Source organism: Manacus candei, unplaced genomic scaffold, assembly GCF_025592945.1.
Source record: "Manacus candei isolate 608988 ecotype Guabito, Panama unplaced genomic scaffold, ASM2559294v1 h1tg000094l, whole genome shotgun sequence".
In the NCBI taxonomy this organism is placed as follows: domain Eukaryota; kingdom Metazoa; phylum Chordata; class Aves; order Passeriformes; family Pipridae; genus Manacus; species Manacus candei.
In genome coordinates this window covers 3,214,796-3,231,247 of record NW_026138142.1, presented here as the reverse complement: position 1 = coordinate 3,231,247, position 16,452 = coordinate 3,214,796, and the positions used below count along the sequence as shown (strand labels likewise).

Sequence of the window (16,452 nt, the reverse complement as noted above, 5' to 3'; positions counted from 1 at the left end):
GGGTTGATATGACTTCACAGAATAACAATCACAGAATGGTTTGGGTTGGGAGGGACCTTAAAGATCATCCAGTTCCAACCCCCCTGCCATGGGCAGGGACACCTTCCACTAGACCAGTTTGCTCCAAGCCCCATCCACCCCGGCCTTGAACATTTCCAGGGATGGGGCATCCACAACTCCTCTGGGAAACCTGTACAAGTCCCTCGCCATCCTCACAGGGAAGAATTTCTTTCTAACCTGCCCCACAAGAGCTGGTGCTGACACAAGGGAGGGGGGCAGGAACATTTCTGACCACCCCTGCTCTCCCACTGCATGGTGCAAGCTCCCTGCGTGGCACAGGGCAGTCCTGGGTGTCCTTTGTCCATGCTTTTTATCCCACTGCTCCTTAAAACAAAATGCTGAGAGCACACTGAAAGCAGGGACTGTGAACACTGGCTGTCCCTGGGCGGGAGTCAAGGCCTGGCTCCAGCCCTGGCCTTCAAATGTGCCTCCAACAACATGCCCCCATCCCAGAGGTGAGTTAAGAGAGCCCATGTCACTGCAGAACATTCTGGTCTGCCTCTCTGGCCTCTCCACTCCTGGACTCTCCCACCCACTGGCTGTTAACGCAATACGAGCCTTTGAGGTGTGGATATAATTCACATTTAATTTGGCAACAGTTTACAACATCTCACAATATTGTAGTGAAGAGGAAAAATCAATGTGTCCAGCAATGATTACTGAAGCATAACAAACTCCACAGAGGAGTAAAAGAAACCCAGCTTCACAGCAGGCCCAAGGATCACTAAATCCAGGCTATTTTGGACTCAAAAAATAAGTTGACTGGAGCAGGTTTAAAAAGACATTAACATTTTTGGTATCAGCCCGTCCTCTCCACCACCAGGGACTGAAAACCCCAGAAAGCCTGATAACTTAAGAAATTAAGCAGATCTATCTCCAAATTCATGTGTGCTGCATTCAAGTAGGACAAAGAGGCAAATAGTGACAACTAACTGGACTCTTCCAGAATTTTTTTTAAATTTTTAATAGTCTAACGCATTGTTAGTAACATAGCTGGCATTTCAAAATATATATTATTTTATTTCAACAATATTCCCTTAACTCTGTAGTTCTACTGGAAGAAATAAAAAAAAATCACTCGCCATAAATACTGAGTTGCTGTTCAAAACACTCCTGTGTGTTTGTGCTGGGTTACCTCTACAGTGCAACTGGGACTGGCTAACATTTACAACATCCACTGCCACTTCCTCTGTGTTTAAAAAATGACATTTTTCTATAAAAACACACAGTTTTATTACATTAAAAAAAAAAAATCCCTACTGTCAGTCGAGTGTGTTTCTACGTGTCACCGGTAAAGGTGTTCTCTGAGGTCCCTTTTGAGTGGGGTTTCACTTTGGGTTAGAGGGAAATCTGCCACTCAGCAGCTCCTTTCTCCTTCACAGGGTGAGAGCCAGGCTTTGAATGCAAAGCAGCCTGGCTGGGAGCCAGGCACACAGGCAGGGTAGTGTTCATGTATTTTTCATTACAACACAAAAGGAAAGCCGAGTTACATAACACGGGCCTTTGTAGTGCAGCTTTCTTTTTTAATCTGTAACAGGGAAGGGGGGAATCGTGTCCCCATTTAAGACTTCATATGGTGAAAGATGGCTGACACCTGCAGCTGCAAGAAGTCACCTGGCACCTGGCCACTGATTGCAGTGCCAAGGATGGACTTTTCTTCTGGCACAGATGTTGGGTGTTTTGTCCAGATGTCTGTCTGAACCCAACCCAAGAGCTGTACTTCACTAAAAAGGAGTCTCTATCCTCTCGCTAAAAGCAACATTAAAAAAATCTAAATAAAGTGAACTAAAAACACGGCTGGGTTGGTCGAACAGGTACAAAAGGATTCATCTCAACAGCAGCAGTGGGATGTTTCCAGCACGCAGAAGGGAGAAGGTCGATGGTTGTTTCACATCGGGGTCCTACGGAGCACCGTGTGCTGCTCCAGGGAAGGTGCTGGGGATTGGCAGGACCCTGACATTGGCAGAGTTCACACAATTAATTCCTTCCAGGTCTGTAACGAGGTTCACTGTGCCCTGAAGGAGCCGAGCTGCTAATCACAGTCCTGGATATTGATGTACACAAAGAGGGTGGAGGAGGAGTACGGGTCTCCGTTCTTGGTTAGAAGATGGATGTGGCGATAACCTGGAAGCAGAGGCACAGATGGAAAGTGGCCTTTTGTCCAGCTGGAAAAACATTTGCTGACATTTGCCAAGACCCTGCAAAAACATCTCCCTTTCTCAGAGTGTTTTGCTCCCTGTATCCCACAGAACAGGCAGATCCAAGAGGCTTTGATATGCCCAAAGCCACTGGGGACAAGGGGGGCCCTTCCCTAGAGACAGTGTTATCAGCTGCCCAAACAATCTGTTCTGACCTGAGGTATGATGAATATGGAATACTCAGGACACTGGAACTTCCCAAAGGGTTCAGTGGTTGTGAGGAACAGGGAGCAGGGCCTTACCTTGCTTCAGGCTCGTGAAGGGAAGGGTGTACTGCCCGATGAAGTCGTTCTTGGTCGACATGTCAAAGTCTTCCACCACAAACCGGACCAGGGCGAGTGCAGGGATCTCTATGTCAAATGTAAACTCCTCGTCCCATTTCGGGTTAAAGCCTGGACAACACAGACAAGGATATCAGAGATGTTGGCAGGTAAGGATGGTGGTCAGAGGTGTTGCAAATCAGTGGAGACTCTGCCTGAAAGCCAACCTAATCTGACCCAGGCCAGGGGGCTTAGGAGGTGCCAAGAGCCTTGTTCCCAGCTCCAATACTCATTTGCTTCCTGGTATTAATAAATCCTTCAGCTCAGGCTGCTCGCTGCAGACCTCAGCACCATTGTCCCAGAAGGCAGTGAGGAGCAGGAGGGAGGGGAACTCAGCTCTGCTCCATATACCATCTGGTACATGGATGTCTTTGCTTGCCATTGGACCAGTTGCATATTTTTACAGCCCTAAACCAGGGGAGAGCAGAGAGGAGAGCTCTGTCTTTGTGTTATGACAGACTCCTGAGGCCTTAAGCCTCTCCAGCTTCTTGAGATACACCCATCTAACCACCATCTGTGCCTCATTTCCCCTGTCTGCAAGAAAGGTTAAAGAGGAGTGTCTGATTACAGAAACCATCATCAAGTTTGATAAGGATCATGTGGTCCAGACTCAAAGCAAACAAAACCAAGACCATCACATCAGATAAGAGGTGGAGAGCAAGCTCAGTGCTCTCTCTCCAGGTCACAGGAGGTGCAGTTCCAACAAACCACTCCCCAGAAGCAAACAGGAGGAGAGGACATTCTGTTGGAAAACCTGCTGCCATCGGCAGAGCCTGTGCAGAGCAGAGACCAAGGACAGCAAAACGTCCCTGCTGGTCATGAAGGGTTTGTGGGGGATTCAGTAGGAGACAGGGATCCTTCAGCTGGCCCTGGAGGGGTGCTGAGAGGGGCCTGGGGACTGTGCCATAGCACAATACCTGTGCTGCATTGGTGTACTTTATTTGGACCCTTCTATGATTAAATCAACTGGACTGTTCACACAAAACACATCTGCTCCAGACTCTTCATCCTTGGGGAAAAAAAACTGTTGCTGAACAAAGTGTTGCTCATTCCATGGGAGCAGAAATCATGAAAGCTGAGGGAGAGTCACTGGCCCTGAGACAGTAGGCTTCACTCTTGTGGAATCTGTGGGGGATTCTCAACCCATCTCAGAGCCACAGTAAGATAGAGATGCTGAGCCAGCAGGTTCCTACAGCCTCTTGAGCTCCATGATCTGCGTCCTGATCATGCTGTGTCCCGATCTGTCCCACAGCCCCTGCTTCAGTCCCAACAACACAGAATAATAGAATCATTCAGGTTGGAAAAGACCTTTAAGACCATCGAGTCCAGCTGTAAACATCAAACCAGGTGAGCCGTTGAAGTGTGATCACACATCTGAAACCTCAGCCCATGAAATGCAAACCCCTCTCTGCAGCTGCCTCTTTCCAACATGGATGTTTTCATTGTTTGACTCACTTTCCACTGGGCAACACTCCCTCCAGTATCACTCCACCATCATTCCAGTATTGCTCCAGCCAGCCAAGGGCTGGCCACAGGACTGGGAATGCTGAGCAGCCTTGAGGAAAAGGCCTGGCAGTTCTGAAATGTTCCCTACACAACTTTCACTTGACAGGCTATAAGAATTATTGTAGGTGACGGAAATGGCCGTGAGCTTTAGGAGCCAGGCCAGATTTACTCAAACAGGAAAGAGGAAAAGGGAAACATTGTTAGCAGGGAGGAAAATCTGCATCAGCTTTCTAGCATTTGGCTCTTACTCCAGGCAGAAAATCAGAATGTGTGTGTGTATGTGTTTGTGCAGGAGGCCATAATGTTCAGACCCTCCCTGCACAGAGGGAAGTCACAGCCACACTTGAAATGGTCCTCCATCTTTTGAGATATTCAAAATTCATCCAGGCAATATCCTGAGAAACTTGAGTAAACTTTGAGTATGGTCCTGCTTTAGGCAGGGGCTGGAACAGACACACCCAAAGTCCCATGCAACCTCGATCTTTCATGACGTTGTGACACTTTCAGGATAAAATCAGCCCCACAAGATATTCCCCACAGGGAATATCGTGGTGGGACCCCCCACAGCCCAGGTCAAACCCAACTCTGTGGAGGTAAAGAGCACTTCCAAAGCTCTAGCTCTGCAAACCTGGCAGCCAGCCTCAAACAACTCAATATGGCTGATGTCGTTTTACAGGGAATTTCTGTCTCCAAACGTCTTAGAGAGAGAAGAGAGGGAAGAACCTCTCAAAGTCCAACAGCACCTCATGTATCTGCTTAGTGTGGGCTGGCTTGCATGCAACCTGGGCAGGGCTGGTCACAGGGCAGCAGCCTTGGCAAGGAACACTCTGCTACATGACATGGAAGAGTTACTATCCCATGGGAGCACAGCTCGGAAGAAAACCCCTTACCATTGTTTTCAATGACTTTGGTCTGTTTCTTGTTGTTATCCTGTTGGACACCATGGATCTCTATCGTCACCTTGGGATCAACAATGGAGTTTTTGCTTTTGTTCACCTTGGGCAGCTGCTGACCAGAGATGATCTGAGGAGGAAACAGAGAAAGAGGTTAGGAACTCATCAGGAGAGGGGGCTCCCTGGAAAATTCCCTCTCCTTCTCCGGGAGCACAGGATCTGCTGTGACAAGCTGGTGCTGCTCTTTCAGAGCCAGTGCTGCTTTTTCAGAGCCGGTGCTGTGACATCCTTCAGAGGAAGCTGTCATGAGCCAAAGCACCTAAGGAACACTGCTCCAGCCCAGCCAGCTGGCTGGGGGACAGGCAACTTTTCTAACTGTCCCCACAGTGACCAGGTGACACTTGGGAACAGCAGAGGTGACTGTTGATTGCACGTCTGCCTGTACGTCTCTGTAACGACAGTGAATATTGTCATTAACCTCTTCTACTGCCCAGCACTAAACACGTGAGTGGGCCCCTGGAGGATCAAAGTCCATGAGAGACCCCAGAGGTGGGAAATCAGTAGGGTTACGACAACATTGCCCAGGTGGGACCAGAAGAAGGAGAAGGTACAACCTACACGCCCCCCCCGAAGGTGGATGCTACTGAGACGATTCCCGACTTCTATTCTTACTTTAAGCAGGAGCTTCTTCTTTGTCCCCCATGTTCCTTCTGTGATGGATTTTGGATTGAATTTGGTTTGCTCATCCCGGAGGAATTCCGGCTTTAAGACATACCCAGAAAACCCATTGTCCTGGAACCGACCCTGGTAGACATCCATTTCTGTGCCTGCTGTCTGGAAATTCAGGGCAACTGCAACATAAATAAATAAATTCAGCGACTCTCAGACAAATCAATGGGAAACTTTTTATACCAATTCTGTTCACATGAAGTTGCACTTCATGGACATAAACATTGGATTTTCCACGCTTCAAAGAGCAGGGATAAACTTTCACCCTCACAGCCTGCTGCCCCTGAGGATTTCTTGCATTCAGAGATGACAGAGAGGAGAGGAGCCATTACAGCCATTCTGCTTTCTGCAGGATCAAAAAGTGTCCTGCATGGAATTTATGCCATCTAGTTGAGCAACTGCATCTTTTAGATTAACCTCCTCATTTCTATGCTGAAGGAGTTCTCTCCTGCAGTGAAGCCAGAAAATCCTTCTCAGATCATTTCTCTGGCTACTCAGCCTCATTATAAAACCTCCTTTCCAGCCCAGATCTGCCTATTTTCATTTGCCATCCCGAGGGGCATTGATGCCTCTGTTGGTTAGACCAGAGAGCTCCTCACACTCTGAACTCCTCAGGTAGGAGTACAGCAGCCACAATTAAATCACCTCTTTATTGTCTCCTACCCAAAATAGATCAAGCCTCACTGGTGTCCTAACACCAGGCAGATTTCTTGTATTCTTCCCAATTTGTCGATATCTTTTTTAAAAGCACTGATGTCAAATTTGGAACAGTCTCTGTGAACAGTCTCGCTAACACCACACAGACCCCAGCAGCTCCTCAGTGCTCTGTTGATTTCTCAAGGATGATTTTAACTTCTTTAGCAACATCTAAGACATCTCTTAAGACACAGCAATTTATCCTGGTGCTGGGTCCTTCATACCCTGTCATACATGAAGGCCAAAAGCATTTTAAGGCACTCCCTTATTTTTCCACCTGCAGCAAGACTTTGGTAACTGCAGTGTATTGGTTTCACTGGGAGTGCAAGTACTCAGGTCTTCTGAAAAATCTAATTTAGAGTGCCCAAATACTGCATTCAGGTCAGATAAGGCATGCAGGTCTCGCCTTACTGTACCCCAAGGGAACTGATGCTGCCTCCCAAAGACTCTCCTGAAGGTCAGACAGGCCAATGGGTGACACTGTGCCTCCATGGGGCCTGCAGGACCCATCAAGTTCAAATGCTGCCAGGCACATCCAGCCCATGTGGGTCTACACAGCTGGAGGCCAGGGTGCCCTACACCTGCAGCTTCTCTTGTCTGGATGGGCCGCAACTGGGACACCTCCAACATCCAAGAGAGCCAAGCATGCCATCACCAGCCTGCCCATTTACCACTGCACCGGGTTTCCTGGGTGAGAGCTACAACAGAATTCACTTGACAGGCACGGGGTCTTTTATTTTCATCTAAGTTACAAACACACTGTCAGAGGCCTCAACCCCCTGGGAGTATTTATGATGAGCTGCTCTGCCTACAGGGAACAGCTCAGGACATGGCTTGGCCCTTATGGTTACAGCCTTGCTGAAGGGCTCAAGAGAGCTGAGCTCTGCCAGAGATTTTCAGCACATCTTCCAGCAAGAGACTCTTCACTCCTGGCTCCCTCTTCCTTTGTGAAATGGCAGCAACTCCACTAACAGTGAAATTGCAGGAACATGCACACTAATGTGCAGGAAAGACTCTCCTAATGGACTTGTGGTGAGCCAGAAAATGTCTGTGGAAAGTCACTGAGCATTGGCTGCAAAAGGCTTGAGATTGCACATCCACCTCAACTGAAGCCCCTCCACAGACAGTTCATCTGTGACTTAGCCAGCCTGACCCTCTCCAACCTCCCAGCTGCACCCACCAATCTGGCAGCCAACATTCCACAAGTCCACGGGGTTGTAGTTGGAAGAGTCTGTCCTCCAGCCTGCAGGGTAGATCCGGCTCAGGTGCCTGATGTTGTGATGAATAAAACTGGTTCCTATAGAAAAAAAAAAAAAAAAAAGAAGAAAACGGACCTTTCAGTGATAGGGGCTACTTTTATCTCTTCTTGATGCTGCTGTGTATCCTCCTCCTCTGCCTAGCAAGTCTGGCTGAATGGGAACTACCTGTATAAATGCCTTTCTTGGTAACAGCCTCCATGATAGTAAGTTTTTCCCTCTGTTTCTCAGTGACATGCATTACCAAAGAGATCATAACCCATGTCTTGCAGAACACCATTTCCTCATGCTTAACCACCACTAGCTGTCCCTTTCTGGGGGACTGGGACAGAGGATGGCCTTTTGTCAGGGCAGAACACACATACCAGACTCCTGGGCCAGTTTCAGAGCTTTGCTCTCTGAGAATGACGACATCTCGTAGAAAGCCCGAGGATGGCTGGGGTCATCAAAGCCTTCAAAATGGACACTCTTGCAGTAGACAACTGTGTCTGACAGCTCCTTGGCCAGCTTCAAAGTATCACTCTGAAAAACAGGAGAGCAAGAGGTTTGCAGGGAGTTTCTGCAGCCAAAAGTAATAGTTGTGTTTTCTCTAGGACCCCTGGGGCTTCCCTTCTCCACCGTCTTCACAGGGAAAGGATGCACACTTCCAACACTCAGTGGTGTCCCTATGGAGAGAGGGGGTGGAAAAGGATTCTCCCTTTGTTGGTGTGATACCCTCCCTGCTGCTCTCTGCATGATCACTTGTATTTCAGCACCAATGCCTGTCTCCAGGTGCTAAACTTTGTAACAGAGCCCTAGCAATGACTTTTCTGCACTGTCCTGGTCCCAGGACAGCAAACCCAGGAATGCAAACCCAGGAATAAAGGGAAGAGAAGGATGTTTTGGCCTCCACAGAGCTTGGGCTTTTTTTTTTCCCCCTCAAACTAGAAAGTTCTCACAGTGCTTTGATGCCTCCTACTCCACAGCCACCTTCATTAGTGTAAGGATGAAGTGAGAGCCACCAGCTCCCATCAGAGGCAAGAAAAGAAAGGGACAGACTTCAAAATCATGCACATTACTTTACACAGTTCAGAGAAAGAAGTAAGACCCTTGAAGAGTGAGCAAATCAGCCAGGGGAAGCACAGACCAGACCAGACCCAGAGGCAGCTTTGTCATCAGTGGAGACTGAACATATCTGTGTCACCTCTGAGCCTGCTCCCCAAGGGATATGGCCTTCACAAGGACCTGCAGTCTGGAAACTGAATATCCTCACACGAGGGAGCAAAACACTGGTGTAAAGGTCAGCATTTTCTCCCCAGAAATAGCCGTGCAAATTGCTGTAGGAACTGGCCACCCCTTCCCCACAAATCCATAGCTCTTCTCTCCCTCCCTCCCCCAGGTCAGAAACACACAGACCATGAGGGTGCAGGTACATCCCAAAATGTGACTAGAAAGGCACCAAACGAAGTCACGACGGTCCCATAACAAACAGATTTCTGGAAATCAGGCAGACAGATTGAACATGTGCCCTTCCACTGCCTCCATAAATGCTACATGGTCTGTACCAGCTGCAGGGTCCTCCGGCCTCATTTTAGAGGAAGAAGCCAACCTTCCTGCTTGGCTGGCTCTGCAATCTCTGTTTGTGCCTGGGACAGAGATCATTAAGCTGAGCAAGCACCAGGATCCTCAGCTCCAGCAATTTCAACAATTCACACGTACAAATCCCCAGCTGAGCAGCTGAAACCACACTGAGAACTGTCTTAGCTGGGAACATATTAGAAGTATATTTCAATGGCTTTTCCTTTTTTATTTCTTTAGGCACGGTACAAAATCCATCTAAAAAGTGGCTTCCCAGCATGAGTCATGGGACAGGCTAACAAGATGGGATTTCCTGATAAAGGACTTCAGAGCCCTCTGCAATAGGCAAAGGTTTAAAGCTTTTCTGTCTCTCCAGATCTGACCCTTTCCAGCACTGTTACTTCTCTTACTTACCTTCCCCTTCTGCTGTACTTCAGTCTTCACAGATTCATCTTCAATTTCAGCTGCTTCATCTTCATCAGAGACATCCTCAGCCTCCAGGTTGTTGTTCCCATTTGTGGGGTCCTCCTGCCTGCTCAGCTTCTTGCCTTTCACAAGGATCTTCCCTTTCAATTGCTGCACAAGGAAAAGGGGAAAAAATAGCTGGTGAGTAGAAAAGGTTCTAGTCCACCCTGAAGAAGCTCCTCAGCTGCAACCAGGGCCTTTTAGAGCTGCATCAGTCAGTGGTTATTATCCATAGATACAGGTAAAAATAAGTCTGTTTCTTCACTCAGGCTCTGCCCAGCCTCTGAGACCTCAAGCCATGAGTCTGAATATCCCAGAATGCCCACTCTGAAATAGAGCTGACCATCCCCTCAACTAGACAACTAAAACAGTTGTGCAGTTAAAGGCAATCAAAATATACTTTTTTTTCCAAGACTAAATGTGGCTCAGCAAACAGGGTCAAGCTTGGAGGTCAGGGCTCATGGGAGCTCTTTGTGACACTGTTTCTGCCCCTCTGTTTGGTCTGCTATTTAATCTACCCCACAGTCAGCAATGTATGGTTATAAACACAATGTATGTTTACAAGCACAGTCTAGGAAACTTTATGAGATCCGAGGAGGGACTGAAGCAGTTCAGCCCTCTGTTCCAGCAGATATTTTGATGGGGAGAGAAGTCCATTAAGTTCTGGACAGGTGTTTCATGCACAGCAGACATGGAATTTTAATAGGTAAGGATTTTGCAGGTGAAGCCTTAGGATGCTGACAGCCTAAGGAAGAGTTCCCAGACCCTTTCCAATGACACCTCCTCTTCTGCAAACAGCTTCTCCTGTGACTGCTGCCACGGTACAACACTGATCACAACCAGTAGCATGTGCCAGTGTAACACAGCTGGCTGCTGAGTGAATCCAAGGAGCACATCCCTTGTGCTGATCGATTCTCTCCAGCCTCTTTCAAGGTTCACATAAAACCCTCAGGTGAATGAACACACCAGCAGGTCATAGTCACTCACAGACCACCACACCACTGAAGTATCTCTTGTGGGAAGAAGGCTGGAGCCTGGAGAGGGATGAATTTGAGCCCAAATGAGGCAGCAGCAATGCTGGCAGCAGGGAGAAGTACTGAGAAGGGTGTCTGAGGGCAATCTCTAAGTGAGCAGGTTATGCCTTAAAATCAGGAGCACCACGAGATCCTGCAGCTTCCAGAGAAGTCAGCAGGAGATTTGCTGCCACCTGGATGTGTTTGGTACTCCTGGCTTTGGAGTGTGCTAGTTATTCCAGAAAAATTCAATCTTGGAATTAGCCAATACGGTCCCTCAGTCTGTGTAGCACATTCCCCTTTCCTCAACAACACCCTGTATTTGCCTTTTCCGCAACAGCAAAAGCAACAAACATCACCACACTCAAATGACAGGACTTTGGAAAACCAAGGACCTTTTATAAAGCAACACAGGCATTCTCAAAGGACACAATTTCCCCCCCTTTGCGCCCTTTGTGGGTGCAAGAAAATCGCATCACATCTTTACAGAGACCAGCCCAATTCCTCACCACCCAGTGAAGCCGTGGATGAGGCTTGGTTGGAGCAGAAATTTGACACTGGCATCTGAGGCAGCAGCCAAGAGCGTTTTTATTCAGCTACCACAAATGTTCTGTTTACACTGGGGCACTTTCCCTGTCACTCAAAAGCTACACTCAAAAGCAGATGGAAGGAATGTACCAGTTATTTGGAATAAAAGGTCCAAAGGAGCAGTCAGAGCATGGCAGTATTGTCCTTCCCATCCCCAGACAATCCTCCCAGCTCTCATCCCTCTTCCAGGCAGAGCTGTGACCTGCTTCTTTGCATCCATGGCTGGGAGATGAGTCGGCTCATCTTCAGACTCTCACTTCAGTCTGCTGCTCCCATGACTCTTCTCACCCTCCTACCTCAACATCCAGCTCTACACTCTTCTTCCACAACAAAATCCAGTTCTGTGTCAGTTTTTAGGCTCTAGTCAACACTTGGAATGGACAATTCTGGAAGGATTGCACTGGGGACAGTAAGCAGGGTCTGAGGGCAGTCCCTCTTGTCCTTTGCAGGCTGCAGATACTAACCTGATACTTCATATATATTATTTGCCTCTGCTTTCTATTGACCCATAAGAAACATTACCACCTTATCTCACAACTAGTAGAGAACAAGGATAAGGAATTCAGGGCAGATATCTTGATTCTTAATTATCAGTAGGTAATTAAGCTTTTTAAGCTTATGCCATTCAGGACAGCAAATGGGAGGTGTGATTTCTGGTACAGACTCATCCTACAAGGCTGAATAACATCAACAGCAAAGGCACAGGAACACAGCCTCCACCATCCTCAACACACCCTGTGCCAGGGCTGCTGTTATCCTGTCTAGCCTGTGGTTATTCTGGGAAACCCTGGATATGCTGCAGATGCTCCCCATGGGCACAGGGACACTGGTTCCTCCCCATTGTATCCCCCCAGGCAGGTAATTTCCACTGTGCCTACAGGGGAGAGCAGCCCATGTGCCACCTAACTCAGAGGAGATGCATTTGCTTGTTGGTCCACAACAGGAGGTGAGATTCACCCCAAAACAGAGCATTTTCATTCCCATTCCATGAAAAAGGTGCTATTTTACAGTAGCACTGCACTGAATCCATCCTGCAGAAGCTGCCAGTCTTCCTTCAATTAATATGGGTGCTATGAAGCAAAGTCCCAAATCTGAGTTTATCTTCTTTAATAAGGTTTTAAATAAGCTGATACACACAGACACAAACACACAATGCCTTTGCTTCATTTCTCTTGGTTCCCCTCCATGTAGTATTAAGTATTTCTAGCCTGAGGCAAAAGACACTCAGCTCATCAGTTCAACTCTGTTGAGCAGATCCCTTGTCTTAGGAGGAAGCATTAGCTGAAATACTCAATAAATATTCTCCAAGTAGACCATAAAGCTATTCCAACTGTGTCTGGCAAGCCCAAGGTTGAGTACAACCTAAGGAAAGGGTACAAGGACACTGGATTCCACTGAGAACGTGCAGTGGAGTGGTTGCTGGAATAAATGCAACTCTTGCCCTTTTTCACAGTCCCTATAAATGGCACTGTCTTATTTCTCCACAGGTGGAGCTCCCCTGCTCTCCCACCTTTTCACTGCATGCTGAACAAGCTCAGCTCTGCAAGTGAAATGATTCTGACATGTGGTATTGCTTCCTTTTGGGAGTCTGTGGATTGGCACATGGTAGCCAAGGAAGCACTGCTGATTTTATCAGCAGCAGCAGAGCTGTAATGAGCATAGAATTCTAAAAGATATGCATACACATGTTTATCCCACCTGAAAGTTCCCTACCCCCCAATAGCAACCTGAAAGCCAGAGCAAGGTCTGAGTTCAGTTTTCATCTCAGTGGGAATGGAGGATTTGTAAGGTGATCCACCTCATCAAACTCTCTGGGCTTTCAACACCTCCTTCAGAGTCAACAGAGAGAACCAAACACTCCCAGGGTGTGATTCTTCTCATCTATTTGGACAAACACTTGCGAGGAGGTGGACCACACCTCCAGCTCCCTCTGACTGTATTAACTGTTTCTCAAAGGAGCCCTAAGTAAAGTGCTCACACACACATGAATATGCAGGGTCTGAGCATTGCTACCTTACATCCCATTCTCAGGGTGAGGATACCCATCTCTCCAGACTTCTGAGAAGCTATGAGGAATAACACATTCACATTCATGAGGAGACACACCTTATACACTGAGGAGCTGCCTGCAGCACTGGGAGCTGTTTTAGTCTCGTTCCAGGACTGGGGCTTTGCAGCATTTCTAGCTGGGATGCAGGGATAAGGGGAAGGGGCCGGGCAGAGCCCTGTGCAGATCAGGGACGGGGCAGAAGGGCAACAAGGAACACAGACTGGATCAGCTCCTCCCTACAACCCTGGCACTGCCTGGAGCTTTTATGTGGCTTTTGGCCTTTCATCCTATAGCCTTTAATTTACTATTGGGACCTAAAGACAGCAGCTTGAGGGAGATATTTAGACAGGCTGTGTAGCCCAACGCTGTTCCTGAATGGAGCCTAATAAATCAGGTTCCTGCCTCGGGCTGTGGAATGAATCGTTAGCACAAATCCAAACCGCGTCAATCTCCCTTTAATTACTGACATTGCCCTGCTAACACAACCGGCAGCAATCCTTCCACTGTTTGTATTTACAGCCTTTCAGCCCTCTTCCCAGTGACAGATCCCCCCCTTTTTCTGATATAAAAAGTACCATGTTGTCCCAGGCTTCCTCACATCAACTTTCATGAGGGAGTGGAAAAGCCAAGAGGCTTCTGGTTTATTGGTTTAGGTTTTTGTCCTTAATGTTTCAGTTTCAACGTATTTTTCACCAAAAAAAATCAGCATTTCAGCCCTTTGCACTCTCCTAGTTCACACAGCAAGAAGGCAGAGGAAAAGTATCAGAGAGAAAAGGACAGGTCTTGATACATTGGCAATTTTTCTCCAATTAAAACTAAACGGATCAATCCCTCCAATGGAGCATATTGGCCCAAATCCATTCACTAAGGTAGATCTGGGCCATTGTGTTCCAGCTGGGGCCACGTGTCTGTTTGGGCAATCAAAGCAGAAGGTTGGATGAACATAGGAATGGGAAAAACATCTTTGGGAAGCTGGGGTCGTCCCCTTACACACACAAATCACACTTTTCTTTCCCAGGTGTTTCTCCTTTCTTTTATCATATCATTGCCCTGGTCATAAGGCAAGAGTTGTGAAAAGCCATCAGCAGCTCTCCTGATGGCTGCACCAGGATAAACAGCAAGTCAGGAGGAGACAATGAAGATACTTATTTTTCCAAGTCAGTAACAGCTTGCAGAGACCTGTCTCCATGCTGGGTGTACCTCACCTGGCAGTCACTTCTCTCAATGGAGTCACCTTGTCTGTGCCAGAGTTGAGGTCCTGCTGAAGCAGCAGCATTAAAAATCATGATTCATCCTAATTTATTGCCCTGGTGCTTAGGGACCAGCCCAGATCAGCTTCCCTCTGTGCTGGGCATTGTATCAAATGAGGCATGACACTCCCAAACAAAAGGGGAAAGTTGGAAAAGGAAAACAGATAAAGGAAGACGGAGAACAAATAGAAGATATTTTGGGTGTATGGTTTTCCTCTCCTTTCTCCCCTGATGACTGCCAGCCTTATCCCACTCACAAACTCCTTCCAGCTCTGGGTAGGCAAGCTCATCCAACTTTTGTCAAATGATTTCTTTAGCAAAGAAATGCAATTTAAAGGGAACTGCAGCTACCCACACAAACTTTGCCTGTTTCTGCAAGGTGCTTGAGAGAAAAGGAGGAAAAGAGGAAGGAAAGAAGGAAACAAAGAAACAAAGTAACAAGGAAAGAAAACACAAACCAAAGGGCAGATGAATATTTCATTTGGCTTCTGTTTTGGAAACTTTTTTTTCCATATTAAGATTTCATTTTCATTTCTCCCTAATTATCAGCTAATGATTTTAAAGTGGTGGCCCACTGTTGAGGGCTGTGTATCTCCTTCCCCTTGCAAGGTCAGGGCTCAGCTCCCAGCTTGACAGCTGCCCTGATTCATGGGAATGAATCATGGGAATGAAAGCAGGCAGCCTCCTGCTTTCCCTTGTCCTTCATGGACATCTCCATCCCCACCACCCCAGGCCACTCTCAGTGCTTGATACAGTTTTAGGCTACTTTTACTGGTTTTCCCCTTGAGTTTTGAGCTTTGCACTCAGCAAGAACACAAATTTCCCTTCTTGTCCCACCTTCGGAAGGCAGTGCTAGAGTGACTTTGCTTACCTCTGGGGAGGGGAACTGGGATTTGTTTCCATCCACTGGGGCAACCAAGAGCATGTCCTGGAAGATTGTTGTCATGTGCTGAGCCATGACCTTCTGCTGGTCGACACTGCAGTGGTTCTCCAGGGAGATGATGACAGGGTATGGTGAGGTCTAGGACAAGACAGCAACACACACCATCAGTGAACTCTGCAATACCACCAGTCTGTAGCAATTGGTGTAAACCTCAGCGCTGTTTTCTCAGGAAATGAGTGTCAACTGTAGGGTCTAAATTCTGCTAAAATGAAGATTTGTTAAAAATGGACAAATTTAACAACGCAGTAGCTACTCAGATCTCTGCTGATGCCTTCCAGAGATGATGATCCAATGGACAGGGCACCAGGGCAGGTCAGGATGCCTCCCACAGACTTTCTGGGGCACTTTGGTGAAGCTCCCTTTGCCTCCATTCTCCACTTGCACTGTGGGTCCGAGCACCTTCCTACCTCAGAGGAAAGACTGGGGAAGGGGGCTTTGAAATCACGGGGTTTGCTCAAATCCTGAGGTGACATGAATCCTTCCTCCATCCCTGCATAGGCCTGATCTGGTTCCCTGTGCTCCCCAAGGCATTCTGTGTGCTGAAGGCATTGGCATTATTGTCACTGTCACTCCTTTACAGCCCCAAAGGAAACTTGCTGCCAGCTCCCAAGTGCACTGAAGGAAAATAGCAGAAAGCCCAGTGAGTCTGTACAGACCCAAGGTTTTTCTGAAGGCTGCTGACCCAGCACTGCCATACAAGACTCCAGACCTGCTCATTCCTTTTAAAGCAGAGTAGAAGCAGTCCTTCACATCTAAAGTGTGGGTTCCCCTAAACTAGAAACAGACTCTAAGACATCAAAGCCACATAAATTATGGGCTTGTTTGCCTTTCCCACCAGGTAGGGTCAAGATATTGGGTATCACTTTCATTGCAGTGGGGTCCAGGATGCAGCTGTGCTGGTACACATTCAGATTCATCCTTGGATATG

General features: G+C 47.5%; 1 protein-coding gene across 2 annotated transcripts in view; it reads right to left on the bottom strand.

Moving 5' to 3' along the window:
- Positions 1 to 1,115: 1,115 nt before the first annotated feature.
- The window catches only part of PLCD1 (phospholipase C delta 1), a 51,947-nt gene continuing 36,610 nt past the window's right edge, over positions 1,116 to 16,452 (bottom strand). For both annotated transcript variants that reach the window (XM_051768350.1, XM_051768349.1), the window contains exons 8-15: positions 15,453 to 15,602; positions 9,630 to 9,791; positions 8,024 to 8,180; positions 7,583 to 7,699; positions 5,650 to 5,828; positions 4,975 to 5,107; positions 2,501 to 2,650; positions 1,116 to 2,184 (exon numbers count right to left, since the gene is read on the bottom strand). In XM_051768350.1, the coding sequence (XP_051624310.1) occupies positions 2,093 to 2,184; positions 2,501 to 2,650; positions 4,975 to 5,107; positions 5,650 to 5,828; positions 7,583 to 7,699; positions 8,024 to 8,180; positions 9,630 to 9,791; positions 15,453 to 15,602 (1,140 nt within the window). In that variant the 3' untranslated portion in view covers positions 1,116 to 2,092. The remainder of the gene's footprint in view (positions 2,185 to 2,500; positions 2,651 to 4,974; positions 5,108 to 5,649; positions 5,829 to 7,582; positions 7,700 to 8,023; positions 8,181 to 9,629; positions 9,792 to 15,452; positions 15,603 to 16,452) is intronic.